The sequence below is a fragment of the Homarus americanus genome, unplaced genomic scaffold (assembly GCF_018991925.1).
Source record: "Homarus americanus isolate GMGI-L3 unplaced genomic scaffold, GMGI_Hamer_2.0 scaffold51859, whole genome shotgun sequence".
NCBI classification, from domain to species: Eukaryota; Metazoa; Arthropoda; class Malacostraca; order Decapoda; family Nephropidae; genus Homarus; species Homarus americanus.
Genome location: NW_024711292.1, coordinates 10,981,250 through 10,997,381, shown reverse-complemented (window position 1 = coordinate 10,997,381; position 16,132 = coordinate 10,981,250). Strand labels below are relative to the sequence as shown.

The 16,132-nt window shown below is 50.1% G+C and overlaps 1 protein-coding gene across 1 annotated transcript; it reads left to right on the top strand.

Annotated features, from left to right (window-relative positions):
• Positions 1–532: 532 nt before the first annotated feature.
• LOC121867017 (proline-rich protein 36-like) lies at positions 533–14,807 on the top strand. Its single transcript, XM_042366802.1, has 6 exons — positions 533–855; positions 1,624–1,827; positions 12,967–13,161; positions 13,378–13,495; positions 14,129–14,260; positions 14,634–14,807. Exons 1-6 carry the CDS (start codon positions 533–535, stop codon positions 14,805–14,807), a joined length of 1,146 nt encoding a protein of 381 aa, XP_042222736.1.
• The last annotated feature ends 1,325 nt before the right edge of the window (positions 14,808–16,132 follow it).

The following is a 16,132-nucleotide window of genomic DNA, read 5'->3' as shown; positions in this document are numbered from 1 at the left end:
GTTTTTATAAGGTTAAGTATATTTCATATCTTGTTTCCTTGGACTAAAGTAAATATCTATTTTATGTTTTGTCTTGTATATGTTTATGTACGTATATTTTTGGCTTGGTTTAGTCACCCGATTCTCACCTGTCTTTCCTGACCTAACTAATGTTGTAAACGTTTATTCTGTCAACTGGCTACATTCAGCGATTGTTGTGGTATCAGTCCCTGCCACCGTTTGCTCTGCCAGTTACCTACAATGAACGTTTGTTGTAGAGTTAGTCCCTGCCAACGTTTGGTGTATCAACGGGCTACAACTAGAGCTTGTTGTCGCAGTATCCAATTTCTGCTAACATCTGCGATAGCATTTAGGGGTAAGTGAAGAAGGCACAGAAAGTCCCTTGTTGTGTTGGAAAAAGACAATATGATTTCCTCAGAGTATCTCAGCCGTGGCCTTGTGTCCGGCGCTAATAATAACTCTTACCGTTCCGTTCCATCAAGGTGGGGAGGAGGAGGAGGAGGAGGAAATTGTGAGTGAAACGATTCCTAATATGGCTTGGTGTATGCCGGGGGTATGCCAGGCTCTCGTGTCCACTCCACGGTTGCTCGCCCGATGGGGGTGGCGGAGAGGGGGGGGGGGTTGTAACATCCACTGGATACAACAAGTGAGCACCACCAAGCACTGGGTACAACAAGTGAGCACCACCAAGCACTGGGTACAACAAGTGAGCACCACCAAGCACTGGGTACAACAAGTGAGCACCACCAAGCACTGGGTACAACAAGTGAGCACCACCAAGCACTGGGTACAAACAAGTGAGCACCACCAAGCACTGGGTACAACAAGTGAGCACCACAGCACTGGGTACAACAAGTGAGCACCACCAAGCACTGGTACAACAAGAGCACCACTACACTGGGACAACAAGTGAGCACCACCACACTGGGTACAACAAGTGAGCACCACCAAGCACTGGTACAACAAGAGCACCACCACACTGGCAACAAGTGAGCACCACCAAGCATACAACAAGTGAGCACCACCAAGCACTGGGTACAACAAGTGAGCACCACCAAGCACTGGGTACAACAAGTGAGCACCACCAAGCACTGGGTACAAACAAGTGAGCACCAAGCACTGGGTACAACAAGTGAGCACCACCAAGCACTGGGTACAACAAGTGAGCACCACCAAGCACTGGGTACAACAAGTGAGCACCACCAAGCACTGGTACAACAAGTGAGCACCACCAAGCACTGGTACAACAAGTGAGCACCACCAAGCACTGGGTACAACAAGTGAGCACCACCAAGCACTGGCACAACAAGTGAGCACCACCAAGCACTGGGTACAACAAGTGAGCACCACCAAGCACTGGGTACAACAAGAGCACACCAAGCACTGGGTACAACAAGAGCACCACCAAGCACTGAGTACAACAAGTGAGCACCACTACACTGCAACAAGTGAGCACCACCAAGCACTTAGTACAACAAGTGAGCACCACCAAGCACTGGGTACAACAAGTGAGCACCACCAAGCACTGGGTAACAAGTGAGCACCACCACACTGGGTACACAAGTGAGCACCACCAACACTGGGTACAACAAGTGAGCACCACCAAGCACTGGGTACAACAAGAGCACCACAGCAATTGGTACAACAAGTGAGCACCACCAAGCACTGGGTACAACAAGTGAGCACCACCAAGCACTGGGTACAACAAGTGAGCACCACCAAGCACTGGGTACAACAAGTGAGCACCACCAAGCACTGGGTACAACAAGTGAGCACCACCAAGCACTGGGTACAACAAGTGAGCACCACCAAGCACTGGGTACAACAGTGAGCACCACCAAGCACTAAGATAGTAACAGGCCATCAACTCCGTACTCTGAAGGGAAGACTGTCAACCTTAATCATTCCCCCAACCCCACCGAAGACCTTGTCAACACTGCCCCAATTGTCAGTGTTACTCCGCCGTGTCTTCGTCATTAACTCAAAAGTCTCTACAACATAAAACGAAAACAATTAAAACGTAAATAAAAAAAATCAAGGACATTTTCAACCATTGTAAAGAAAAATGATTACAATACCAAGGAGGCCATTTGACACAAGGACATTTACCAGTTTCTATTACAACGTGTCTGTCACCTCCCAACTTCCTCATTTTAGTGTTAATTATTTGACTTTAACTTCATAAAAAGAAATCACCATAAAAATTGAAAATTGATAAATAAAATAAAAACAATTGTCTGATTGTGTCACATCGAGGTTAGAGCCTCGTAAGTGTTAAAATTAATTGGATATATAACTGAAGGTGTGATGATTAATTGTTAAGAAGAAGAAGAAGAAGAGGAGGAGGAGGAGGAGGAGGAGGAGGAGGAGGAGGAGGAGGAGGAGGAGGAGAAGATGAAGAAGAAGATGAAGAAGAAGAAGAAGAAGAAGAAGAAGAAGAAGAAGAAGACTTAAATGCCCCTTCTTCTAGATAAGACATAATTAATCGCGTGTTCTGATATGAAGGTTGTGGTCAGCTATAATTAAGTAAAAGCTGTGGTTAGATAAATTTTTACGAAGGCTGAAATTAATAATACTTAAATGATGACACTAGTTAGCTGTGGTTAGATACAATTAAATGAACGCCGCTATACTTACTCACAGTAAACACACATGAACATAACGATATAAACATGAGTATAGAGGAAGATAAACCAGAGAACATTATTAATATAGATTGAGATAATTACAAATATATAAAGAGATATAAGAAAGAATAAACAGATCTGTGGTCATTACGAGAGCCGTGTATACATATAATAGAACATTACCTTATATATATACTGCATCACAAAAAAAAATATATCCTTGACTAAAGAGCACACTTACCGTCCAAGTGGCTATTACGAGTGATTACAGCCAATGAGGTCGAGTAGGATGACCTTACTGAATAATGCAGCCCAGTGGCATGTTGGAGTCTTATTGTGATAAATGAAGTTGTTGCTTATTGTAGGTCGCGGACTGTTAGGAGAGTAATGAGCACGTATACTGACTTCATTTTAGATGTTTAAAACGGATCTTGCGTTGTGCGCCAGGTAAGGCAATTCACGCGGACGGACGGACGCAGACGGACGGAGACATACATGGCAAAAAATCAAGTAATATTTTATGTGTTTAATGACCCTTGACACCTGCAATACTCCCGGCCTCCAGCCCCGTGCAGTAGGGAAGGGGTAATGTGGGTAGGGGTAGGGAGGAATGATGGGGGTTAGGGGTAAGGGAGGGGGTGAGGGAGGGAGAGGGAGGAGTAGTACAGGATTGGGTGGGGAAGTGAGGGTATAGAGGGGAAGGTGTAGCGGTGGGGTCAGAATGTGAAGGGGGGTGAGGGGAGAGGAGGGGTACACCTACCACCTCGTCTGACCAAACAGTATTGGTTCCGTTTCCTGCCAGAACTAAAGTAGCCAGGCAGGCAGGCAGGCACACTTACTCTACCAGGTCCAAGTTACTGGTGTGGGAATGCAACAGGAAGGTGATGTAGAACATAGCCAGGTAGCGTACACTTCACTACAGTCTATTTACCAGTGTTTATTTTTATTACTCTCTCTCTCTCTCTCTCTCTCTCTCTCTCTCTCTCTCTCTCTCTCTCTCTCTCTCTCTCTCTCCGAGGCAACTGCTGGAAGTCACGACTCTTGTAAGTCTGTACATCTAAATATTAACTCTAATTTAATTTGCAACTCAGTACACACACCAAAAAAAAAAATGAGATTTGTTCTCTGGAAATTGAAAATAAGAAAAAAATCACGAGCAACGTAAAATAGTTTTTTCTTTTATCCCAGTTTTAAAATCATACAGTAATATGAATAAGTTATATATGTGTTCCAGAAACTGTAACTCTACTGCTGCAGGAACAAATTACAATGTATTCTTGTGTACTGAATCATCTATGGAAACGTTATATTCCTCTCGCTAATTCACCTAAAGCGTGTCAGTCCACTCTACCACCAGCGTGCAATACAACCCTTGCACTTCTACCAATTACAGTGGATATGTGTGGCTCAAGACACGCACAGGGAATGTGACACTACGCAAATGTCCCCCCCTGCCACTACACACGCACGCAATGCCTCCCCCACACACACACACGCAAATGCCCCCCCCCCACACACACACGACTAATTCCCCTTCCTCACCTTTCCCATCAGGCAGTAAACGAGTTCTTGAGTTCTCTCACCTGCAGCTCACGCCAAACTCCCATCATCTAACTTAAAATTACCAAGTCTTATATACCCAGGAGTACTTAGCCTTCGTCAGCACCTACTATGAGAGGGTGAGTACTTTCAATGAGCGTGTCAGGACGCTGGGGAGGGGGTGAGAGCCTGGCCCACACTGGCCACGGTCTGTCAGTGTCGCTGTCTGCCAGTGATTACACTAACACCTGGGAGGGTGATGACGTCATCTCACACACCTGGGAGGGTGATGACGTCATCTCACACACCTGGGAGGGTGATGACGTCATCTCACACACCTGGGAGGGTGATGACGTCATCTCACACACCTGGGAGGGTGATGACGTCATGTCACACACCTGGGAGGGTGATGACGTCATCTCACACACCTGGGAGGGTGATGACGTCATCTCACACCTGGGAGGTGATGACGTCATCTCACACACCTGGGGGTGATGACGTCATCTCACACACCTGGGAGGGTGATGACGTCATCTCACACACCTGGGGGTGATGGCGTCATCACACACCTGGGAGAGTGACGTCCTTTCACACCTAGGGGTTGATGACTCATCTCACACACATGGAGGGTGATGACGTCATCTCACACACATGGGAGGTGATGACGTCTTCTCACACACCTGGGGGTTGATGACATCTACACATGGGAGGGTGATGACGTCTTCTCACACCTGGGGTTGATGACGTCATCTCACATGGGAGGGTGATGACGTCTTCTCACACCTGGGAGGTGATGACGTCATCTCACACACATGGGAGGGTGATGACGTCTCTCACACACTCGGGGTTGATGACGTCATCTCACACACATGGGAGGGTGATGACGTCTTCACACCTCAACAACTCAGACAGGTAATTTCGACAGGTACTGAAAAATGTTGTTACTGCTGAGTCATGACCTAAGTCCCATCTGACGGGGGTTCAGCGGCGCTCTGTGAGGCGTGAAGATAGGCCGGCTGGTAGTGATAACACAGTGTGGCAAGTAACTGTGTGTGTGTGTGTTGTGGTGCACGTACTCTCTCATACCAAACACACACACACTTACAAACCCCAAAAATGAGCTAGGTCGGGTCAAACAACGGAGAGAGAGAGAGAGAGAGAGAGAGAGAGAGAGAGAGAGAGAGAGACGACAGTGATGATGTACAATATCGACAGCCCATGGAGGCAATATAAGGCCCGTGGACACAGGCTAGCCGCCGCCACCCCCTCCACACACACACACACACACAAACGTCACCCCACACAGTGGCACACACACACACACACACACACACACACACACACACACACACACACACACTATTACTACTTTGTTGTCACCCGAATCAAGTGATGATCATCCAGCTATGAGACAATGATAGGAGTTATTATGATGTCACCTTGCTTGTGAGCTCTGAGGTAACTAGGTGAGGACCACGGGACCGGCAGGGTGTCCACAGATGTTGCATATGAGGAGGGCTACAACTAGTGCAGGAGGGCGGCGGCAGCGTCTTCCGGCGTTGGCGGTGGTGCCCTCCCAAGCGTTGCGGTGTGGAGTAATCATCTCCCAGGTGAGGGGTCGATTTGGCACTTTTTCAGGTTTGTCTTTAAACTATCCTTAAACTTTTTCAGTTGCCCGTCAGCGTTACGTTTGCTATTCGTTAGGTGACAGTAAAGTAGCTACTTTGGCAGTCTACTATCGTCCATGCGGGTAACATGGCCAGTCCAGCGTAGTTGTTCATGAATAATGGTAGCCTCGATGCTCCCTACAGTTGGTGTCAACAAGAATACTGGCATTTGTTCTCTTGTCTTCCCAGCGAACTCGGAGGATGGAACGTAGACTACGTTGGTGAAAGTTTTCACGCCTTGATGTGCCTCCTGTATGTGACCCATTTCTGGCTGCCTTTAAAGCAGGGTGGGGAGGACCACTGCTCGATATACGTGCACCATTTTAGATAATTTCAGCTCCCTACAGCTGAAGACACGGGTACGGAGTCTGTCAAAGGCTCGAGATGCACATCTGATCCGATGTTGAATATCTTCATCGATGTCCGCGATGGTGGACAGGTGGGAGCCGAGATACTGAAAGTGGGTAAAATATGAGAGGGAATTGCCGTTAAGCTGGATGAATGGTGGAGGTGTGGCTGAACCAGGGGCAGACTGAAAGAGAATCTGAGTCTTACGAAAATTCACCTCAAGTCCGAAGTGTGCATATGCATCTGTGTAGGTGTTCAGGATCTCCCAGGTCGAGTTTAGTGTGAGCGACAAGGGTGAGGTCGTCTGCATACTGAAGTTCAGTAATGGAAGCTGCCGACGCCTTTGTTCTTGCCTGGAGTCATCTTATGTTGAAAAGACCCCCCCTTCACCCGTTACTCGATGTCGACCCCGCCTGCTAAATTGGCACTGGCACGAGTAAGGAAGGCAGCCAAGAAAATAGAAAAGAGAGTTGGTGCCAGTACACACCCTTGTTTTACCCCCGTTTGGATGGAAAAGAACTCAGACTGGGTGCCATTGTACAGGACACTGCCGTTCATGCCATCGTGGAGTTGTTCCAATGGCGATGAATTTTGGTGGGCAGACAAAACGGCTGAAAGTTCGCCAGAGGGCATCCCTGTTGACTGAGTTGAAGGCCTTGGTTAGGTCGATGAAGGCCATGTACGGGTCACGACGCTGTTCTCTGCACTTTTCCTGTATATGGCGGGCAGGAAAGATCATGTCAGTGGTGCCACGTGATGGTCTAAAACTACATTGAGATTCTGGAAGAAGAGGTGTTATTGGTGTTGACTGTGTAAAGTGTGTTTCTGGTTGTTTATTGTGTGTTACTGGGTGTTGAAGTAGTTAAGTGTGTTGTTACTGGGTGCTGTTAATGTTGAATGTACTTTCACACACACACACACACACACACACACACACACACACACACAAGCAACATACACATGTTCAAATATACACACAGCAAACATACATTCAACACTTACTAACAAACACATATATAGACAGTAACATATACTAACACCTACCAACACAAGCAACATTCCAGTAACACACCCAACACACAGTAACATATTTAACACACCACAAACACTCACTATTTAAGAACACACACTTTAAAATCCAGCACACACTCTCAACACACACACTCAATACAGAAACACACACTCATCCTAGAAACACACACTCAGAAAACACATTACTAATACACACTCAACACTCAGCAACACATGCAAATATCAACATAGTTTTACAGACCAACGTTCAGTTAACTCGGAGGAATAAAATATATACTGTATTATTTATCTTCAGGACAACGACATTAGTGCATGGAGTGTGTGTGTGTGTGTGTGTGTGTGTGTGTGTATGTGTGTGTTGTGTGTGTGTGTGTGTGTGTGTGTGTGTGTGTGTGTGTGTGTGTGTGTGGTGTGTGTGTGTGTGTGTGTGTGTGTGTGTGTGTGTGTGTGTGTGTGTGTGTGTGTGTGTGTATGTGTGTTTTGTGTTTGCATGTGTGTGTGTAAGGTTTGTTTTTAGTGTGTTTTGTGTTTGATGTATGTGTACATGTGCATGTGTGTGTGTGTGTGTGTGTGTGTGTGTGTGTGTGTGTGTGTGTGTGTACTGAATGAATGAATAATTTATTTTGTTAGTGGACATGTTAGGTTGTTTGACTGAATGACTGAGAGAAAGAAAGAGAAAGGACTGACTGACTGACTGACTGACTGAAAGGCTGAAAAGGAAGTTTTGGTGACTGGTTCAGAATTAATTCTCTGAGTGACTGACTGGTTGATGACTGAGAAAAAATATTAACCCTAAAAATATTGTCGCGCGATTCTCTGTACCGAAATATCAGAAAATAATTATCTAATAATAATGATGGCACGTCACACACTGTCTCCTCCCACCCCTCTATGATATTAAATATCTGTCCAAAATATGCCCCAGCAAACGATATCTAATGAACATTTTAAATATGTTTTTTGAAGATCACTTTATCATTCTATTTATCTTATTTTCTGTCACTTATAGACAAAATCCCTGAATAGCCTTTGACAACAAGTAGTGGCGGTCACGTAAGGTCAGGGTACTTGGATTTACATAACACCGCAACATATAAACCAATCACACAGGCAGACAGATATATGCCAGGTAGTGTCCAAGGAATATTGGTTGTAGCTGTATATCAATATTCACCACTGCACCAGCCTGGTCTCATTCCATACAACACAACATTTATCTTCTGTATAAGATCTTATTTTGCAGTATTTCTATTTTCATTGTTTTGATTGTGTTATTAATTTTTGTATTATTCAGTCATTCATTCTGTGTTTTTAATTAATTTAAAGTTGGTTATGTCTATGTAGGTATTTCTTTAGTCATTTATGAATATTAATTTAGCCTGTTTACCTACTGCTGTTTTGGGGAACGATATTTTATGAGGCACGCACACACGCCTTTAACACTTAAGAGACACGAGACGCTGTCAAAGAGTTACTTAGTAAATAATACCCCCCAGCCCCCAGGTATGACAACACTGGGTCAGGTGTTGGCGGACAGCACAACACAACAACATAACACAACACCCCTTACACCAGGGAGGTGTAAGTGTCACACTATACTCATCACTCCTGCAACCTCACACCACAACAACCAGACGCGGATTCTCCAAAAGTATGATTAATCAGTTTGTTTCTCCTTTTAACTTGAGACTTACAATCGTTTCGTAATGTTTCGCCCATGTTTACTGACTAAGATGAATTGTCAAATTACTTAAGACACGGTGATAGATGCTGACCACCACGCTACGGTAAAGAGTTATATTTTGAGTCTCAAACATTCCTTTCTTAACCTCCACCGTAACAAGGCTCAACATGAGGCTATACCATCATGACGTTCTGGCCCATCAGTCAAGAGGAACATAAAACCAAATCACCATTCTTTAAGACAGACTGTGGAGTCTTCGCTCACACACGACGAGAAAAACTTGATGCAGAGAGAGGCCGTGTGTGTCCTGACAGGATACAGTGTGAAACCCTATTTAAGGGACTATATTGAAGAAAATCCATTATATCGAATGTCAGCTAGACGTAAAACCCATCTAACGAACACAACACACACACACACACACACACAGAGGATTCCACCCTCGGTATTATCAAAAATTTACCCAGTAACAAAACACTTGTTAACTTTCCAACAGCATTTAATGAATTCTGGCCGGAATTTTATGAGAGTTATCCCTGGTGCGTGTGTAGAGTATCCCCAAGGAGGGTCAAGTTATTACCCCAATGAGGGTCGTGTTATTAATCCCCAAGTGAGGGTCAAGACACTCTAAGTGAGGGTCAAGCATACCCCTGAGTGAGGGTCGTTATTACCCCTGAGTGAGGGTCAGTATTAACCCAAGGTAAGGGTCAAGATACCCCAAGTGAAGGTATAGGTCAAGATACTCCCCAAGTGAAGGTAATATCGTTATTACCCCAAGTAAGGGTCAAGTACACCCCAAGTGAAGGTACAGGTCAAGCATACCCCAAGTGAAGGTACAGGTCTGTTATTACCCCAAGTAAGGTAACCCGAAGGTACAGGTCTAATACACCTAGGAAGGTAAGGGTCGTTATTACCCCAAGGTAAGGGTCGTTATTACCCCAAGTGAAGGTACAGGTCAAGTATACCCTATGAAGGTAAGTACGTTATTACCCCAAGGTAATGTTATTACCCCAAGTGAAGGGTAAGGGTCAAGATACCCTGGCGTAAGGGTCGTGTTATTACCCCAAGTGATGGTGTGGGTCGTTATTACCCCAAGGTAAGGGTCAAGTATTACCCCAAGGTAAGGGTCGTTACATTCCCTGTGAAGGTAAGGGTCGTTATTACCCCAAGGTAAGGTCAGTTATTACCCCAAGAAGGTAAGGTCAAGATACCCTAAAGTAAGGGTCGTTATTACCCAAGGTAAGGGTCAAGCATATAACCAAGTGAGGGTCGTAAGCATACCCCAAGTGAAGGTAAGGGTCGTTATTACCCCAAGGTAAGGGTCAGTTATTACCCCAAGGTAAGGGATGTGTTATTACCCCAAGGTAAGGGTCGTGTTATTACCCCAAGTGCTGTAAGGGGTCACATACTCCGGTAAGGGTCGTATATACCCCTGGTGAAGCGTAAGGGTCGTTATTACCCCAAGTGAAGGTAAGGATCAGTTATTACCCCAAGGTAAGGGTCAAGATATTCCCCAATGAAGGTAAGGGTCAGCATTCCAAGGTAAGGGTCACATACTCCCATGAAGGTAAAGTTACAGGTTATTACCCCAATGAAGGTAAGGGTCAAGTTATTACCCCAAGTGAAGGTAAGGGTCAAGCATACCCCAAGGTAAGGGCTGTTATTACCCCAAGTGAAGGTAAGGGTCGTGTTATTACCCCAAGTGAAGGTAAGGGTTGCAAGCATACCCCAAGTGAAGGTAAGGTCAAGTATTACCCCAAGGAAGGTACAGGTCGTGTTATTACCCCCAAGGTAAGGGTCAAGACACCATGAAGGTAAGGGCTATTACACACCAAGTGAAGGTAAGGGTCGTGTTATTACCCTATGAAGGTAAGGGATAAGTGAGGGTGGGTAGTGTGGTTGTTTGATGAGTGGTGGGTAGTGTGGTTGTTTGGTGAGGTGGTGGGTAGGTGGTTGTGTATCGGCAGAGGCGTTGTGTCTCCGTGAGTAGTACAGTAGATGTGGTTAGTATAGGACGGGAGAGGGAGGGGAGGGGGGAGTGAAGGAGAGGGAAGGATAGAGGATAGAGAGAGAGATGAAGAGAGAGATGAGAGGGAAAGAGGAGGGGGAGGGGAGGAGGAGGAGGAAGGCTTTGTGTGGTAGGGAGAGGGAGTGAGGGAGGACTGCTGTGTGGTAGAGAGAGGGTGGAGGGAGGACTGCTGTGTGGTAGAGAGAGGGAGTGAGGAGGACTGTGTGGTAGAGAGAGAGTGAGGGAGGACTGCTGTGTGTGGGGAGAGGGAGGAGGGAGGACTGCTGTGTGGTAGAGAAAGGGAGGAGGAGGGACTGCTGTGTGGTAGAGAGAGGGAGGAGGGAGGACTGCTGTGTGGGGAGAGAGGGAGGAGGAGGACAGCGTGTGGAGAGAGAGGGTGAGGGAGGACTGCTGTGTGGTAGGAGAGAGGTGAGGGAGGACTGCTGTGTGGTAGAGAGAGGGAGGAGGGAGGACTGCTGTGTGGTAGAGAGAGGTGAGGGAGGACTGCTGTGGTAGAGAGAGGAGTGAGGGAGACTGCTGTGTGGTAGAGAGAGGTGGGGAGGACTGCTGTGTGGTAGAGAGGGTGAGGACTGCTGTGTGGTAGAGAGAAGGAGGAGGAGGAAGGACATGCAACCTGACGCTTTGAGAGAAAATCCCGCTAGTCCACGAGAACACTTGAGCCTACACCTCACCTACCCACACCACCCCCTCCCACACCTGCCAAAACCACCTCCCCCCCACACCTGACCACACCGCCCCCACACCATCCAACACCACTCTCCTCATACCTGACCACACCGCCCCCTCCTCACATCTGCCCATACCACCCACTCCCCACATCTGCCCACACAACCCCTGCCCACACCACCCCCTCCCCACACCACCACCTCCCCACACCTTCCCACACCACCCCCTCTGCACACCTGCCAACACCACCCCAAACCTGCGTGCACACCACCTCTTCCCACACACCTCCTACAACACCTCCCCACACCTGCCGACACCACCCCTTCCCACACCACCCCCTCCCCCACACCACCCCTCCTCCCCACACCACCCCCCCTCCCCCACACCACCCCCTCCCTCCCCACACCACCCTCCCTCCCCACACCACCCCCCTCCCCAGACCACCCTCCCCACACCACCCCCTCCCCACACCACCCCTCCTCCCCACACCACCCCCCTCCCCACACCACCCCCTCCCACACCACCCTCTCCTCCCCACACCCTCCCCACACCACACCCCTCCTCCCCACACACCTCCTCCCCCCACACCACCCCCTCCCCCACACCCACCCTCATCCCCACACCACCTCCTCCTCCCACACCACCCTCCTCCCCACACACACTCCTCCCCCACACTACCCCTCCCCACCACCCCCTCCCTCCCCACACCACTCCCCCTCCTCCCCACACCACCCTCCTCCCCCACACCACCCTCCCCACACCACCTCTACTCCCCAAAATTACCGCCTCAGCACCACCCTGCACCGTCCTGACCAACAGCACATCATCGTGTTCTTCCTCGTGAGGGCCAATCAAACGTGTTTTCTCATTACTACAGTTAGGGAGAAAATTACTACCATGATGAATTTTCTGGGAATCTGTTCCGTGTTGATGTGGTTTCTATTACTGCGAGAAAATTACCTCAAACCCTCATGGTATCCTTATTACGAAAACCACAATGTATCGTTCAGATAAGATGTGTGTGTGTGTGTGTGTGTGTGTGTGTCAGGTAATGCTCTTATGAGTTATGTATTCTATGATTAAAAAAAAAACTGAGGTAGAGTTCATGTTGGCATCAGAGGGAAGGAGGGATTGCTTAGAAGGTGGGGATTAATCTGAACAGTGGTGAGGGTTACTTGGATGCTGGAGGAGGTTGCTTCTAAGGTGAGGGATTGCTTTAGAGGGTGGAGGGATGACGGCACTTCCTGAAGGTGGGTCTATTCCAACTCGGCCCCACTCCCCGTGTGTCACAGCCTACCCTGTGACACAACCTCCTGTGTGATACAGCTCTGTGTGGCACAGCCCCCTGTGTGACACAACCTCCCCGTGATACAGCCTCCTGTGTGGCACAGCCTCCCCCAATGCGACACAACCCCAGTGTGACACAGCCCCCGTGCCACAGCCTCCACGTGACACAGCTTCCACCCGTGTTACAGAGCCTTCCCTGACAGAGCCCCTGTGTGACACAGCCTTCCCTGTGACACAGCCTGCCAGTGTGACAGAGCCTCCTCCCTGGACACAGCCTCCCCCGTGTGACAGAGCCTCCCCTGTGTGACAGAGCCTCCTGTGACACAGCCTTCCCACCGTTACACAGCCTCCCACCGTGTGACAGAGCCTCCTCCCGTGTGAGACACAGCCTTCTTCCTGTGACACAGCCTTCCCCAGTGTGACAGAGCCTCCCAGCATTACAGAGCCTCCCCTGTGTTACAGAGCTCCCCGTGTTACAGAGGCCCCCCTGTGTTACAGAGCCTCCTCAGTGACACAGCCTCCCCAGTGTGACAGAGCCCCCAGTGTGACAGAGCCTCCCAGTGTTACAGAGCCTCCCCAGTGTGACAGAGCCTCCCAGGTTACAGAGCCTCCCAGTGTGACAAGAGCCCCTCCGTGACAGAGCCTCCTGTGACAGAGCCCTCCGTGATGACAGAGCCCCCTCTACGTGTGACACAGCCTCCCCACCGTGTGACAGAGCCCTCCCCTGTGCAGAGCCCCTGTGACAGAGCCCCTGTGTGACAGAGCCTCCTGTGTGACAGAGCCCCTGTGTGACAGAGCCCCCTGTGTCAGAGCCTCCCGTGTGACAGAGCCCCTGTGTGACAGGAGCCTCCCGTGACACAGCTCCCCTGTGTTACAGAGCCTCCTGTGTGACAGGAGCCTCCCCTGTGTGACAGAGCCACCCCTGTGACAGAGCCCCCCCAGGACAGAGCCCTTCACGTGTGACAGAGCCTTCCACTGTGTGACAGAGCCTCCCGTGTGTCAGAGCCACCCCTGTGATGAGCCCTCCCCTACCAGAGCCCCCCGTGTGAGAGCCCACCCCTGTGACAGAGCCTCCCCGTGTGTCAGAGCCCACCCTGTGTGACAGAGCCCCCCTGTGACAGAGCCTCCCCGTGTGACACAGAGCCCCCCCGTGTGACAGAGCCTCCCCTGTGACAGAGCCCACCCCTGTGTGACAGAGCCTACCCCTGTGACAGAGCCTCCCGTGTGACAGAGCCCCCCTGTGTGACAGAGCCCTTCATGTGACAGAGCCCTTCTACGTGTGACAGAGCCTCCCCACTGTGACAGAGCCTCCCGTGTGACAGAGCTCCCTGTGACAGAGCCTCCCTGTGACAGAGCCTCTACGTGTGACACAGCCTTCCACGTGTGACAGAGCCTCCGTGTGTCAGAGCCCACCCCGTGTAGACAGAGCCTCACCTGGGAGCTCTGTGTGACAGAGCCCACCTGTGAGAGCCTGTGTGTCAGAGCCTACCCCTGTGACAGAGCCTCCCCGTGTGACAGAGCCTCCTGACAGAGCCCACCCTGTGTGACAGAGCCTCCCTGTGACAGGAGCCTCCCCTGTGACAGAGAGCTCCCCCGTGTGACAGAGCCCTTCTACGTGTGACAGAGCCTTCTACGTGTGACAGAGCCTTCCCCACTGTGTGACAGAGCCTCCACCGTGTGACAGAGCCTCCCTGTGTGACAGAGCCTCCCCTGTGACAGAGCCACGTGTGACACAGCCTTCCACCGTGTGACAGAGCCTCCCCGTGTGTCAGAGCCCACCCCGTGTGACAGAGCCTCCCGTGTCAGAGCCTCCCCTGTGTGACAGAGCCTCCCTGTGTCAGAGCCCACCCCGTGTGACAGAGCCTCCCCCTGTGACAGAGCCCCTGCAGAAGAGCCTCCCCCGTGTGACAGAGCCTACCCCTGTGTGACAGCCTCCCTGTGTGACAGAGCCTCCCCGTGACAGAGCCTACCCCTGTGTGACAGAGCCTCCCCCGTGTGACAGAGCCTCCCCTGTGTGACAGAGCCTCCCCGTGTGAAGAGCCTCCCACCTGTGACAGAGCCTCCCCTGTGTGCAGAGCCCCCCCGTGTGACACAGCCTTCCCACTGTGACAGAGCCCCCGTGTGCCAGAGCCCACCCTGGACAGAGCCCCGTGTGTCAGAGCCTGTGCAGAGCCTACCCCAGTGACAGAGCCCCGTGTGTCAGAGCCTACCCTGTGACAGAGCCTCCCTGTGACAGAGCCTCCCCTGACAGAGCCTCCCCCTGTGTGATGAGCCTCCCCGTGTGACAGAGCCTCCCGTGTGACAGAGCCTGTGTGACAGAGCCCCGTGTGACAGAGCCTCCCCCTGTGTGACAGAGCCCCCTGTGACAGAGCCCTTCTACGTGTGACGCCACAGTCGACATGACGACAAAGCATGAATATCTCACGGTACACCATCCTCCTCTCTCTCCATCACGCATGTACACACAGACACACACCGTAGTATGGACACACACACACACACACACACAGAATGGTACCCAAACATAAATAAATGGTACACATGGACAGTACTTATGGAAAGTGATCGTAACATTGGACTAATAACGTCTCCTAGGGTCGGTGTGGTGGTAGTCTCCAAGGTGGTGGTGGTGGTCTCCCTAGAGTAGTGGTGATCCCTAGGTAGTGGTGGCCCCTACTGTGGTGGTGGTCTCTGAGGGTAGTAGTGGCCCCGAGGGCAGTAATGGCCCAGGGTGGTAGTGGTCTGCTAGGGTAGTGGTGGTTTCCTAGGGTGGTGGTGGTGGCGGTGGGTCTCCCTAGGGCAGTGGTGGTGGTGGTGGTGGTGGCTCCTAGGTGGTGGCGGTGGTGGTCTCCCAAGGTGATGGTGGTGGTCTCTTAGGGTGGCGATGGTCTCCAAGGGCAGGTAAGAGACAGGTCAAAGAACCCTATCATTATCCGGGTACTCAAATTGCCCATCAAACACACACACACACACACACACACACACACACACACACACACACACACACACACACACACACACACACATACACACACACTGACCTCTTACCTGTCTGTCTGTAATCTGTCTAACTGTCTCTCCGTTTGTTTGCCTCCACTTGTCTCTGTGATACCACTTAAAAAGGGTGATCAAGTATTCACTAATTAAATTACACAGTAGCCGCCTTCCCCACCCCCCCTCCCACCCCTCGCCGCCACCCAACCAGCGAGAACACTCCCCAACACACGTCCAGCTGGTCACACACAGACGAGGG

Excerpts from the sequence above, each read along its gene's own strand:
- LOC121867017 (XM_042366802.1), top strand. The coding sequence starts at position 533 with ATGGCTTGGTGTATGCCGGGGGTATGCCAGGCTCTCGTGTCCACTCCA. Across the intron at positions 856-1,623 it reads CACAGCACTGGGTACAACAA|AGCACCACAGCAATTGGTAC; the intron begins GTGAGCACCACC and ends GGGTACAACAAG. Across the intron at positions 13,162-13,377 it reads CCCTGGACACAGCCTCCCCC|AGCCTCCTCAGTGACACAGC; the intron begins GTGTGACAGAGC and ends CCTGTGTTACAG.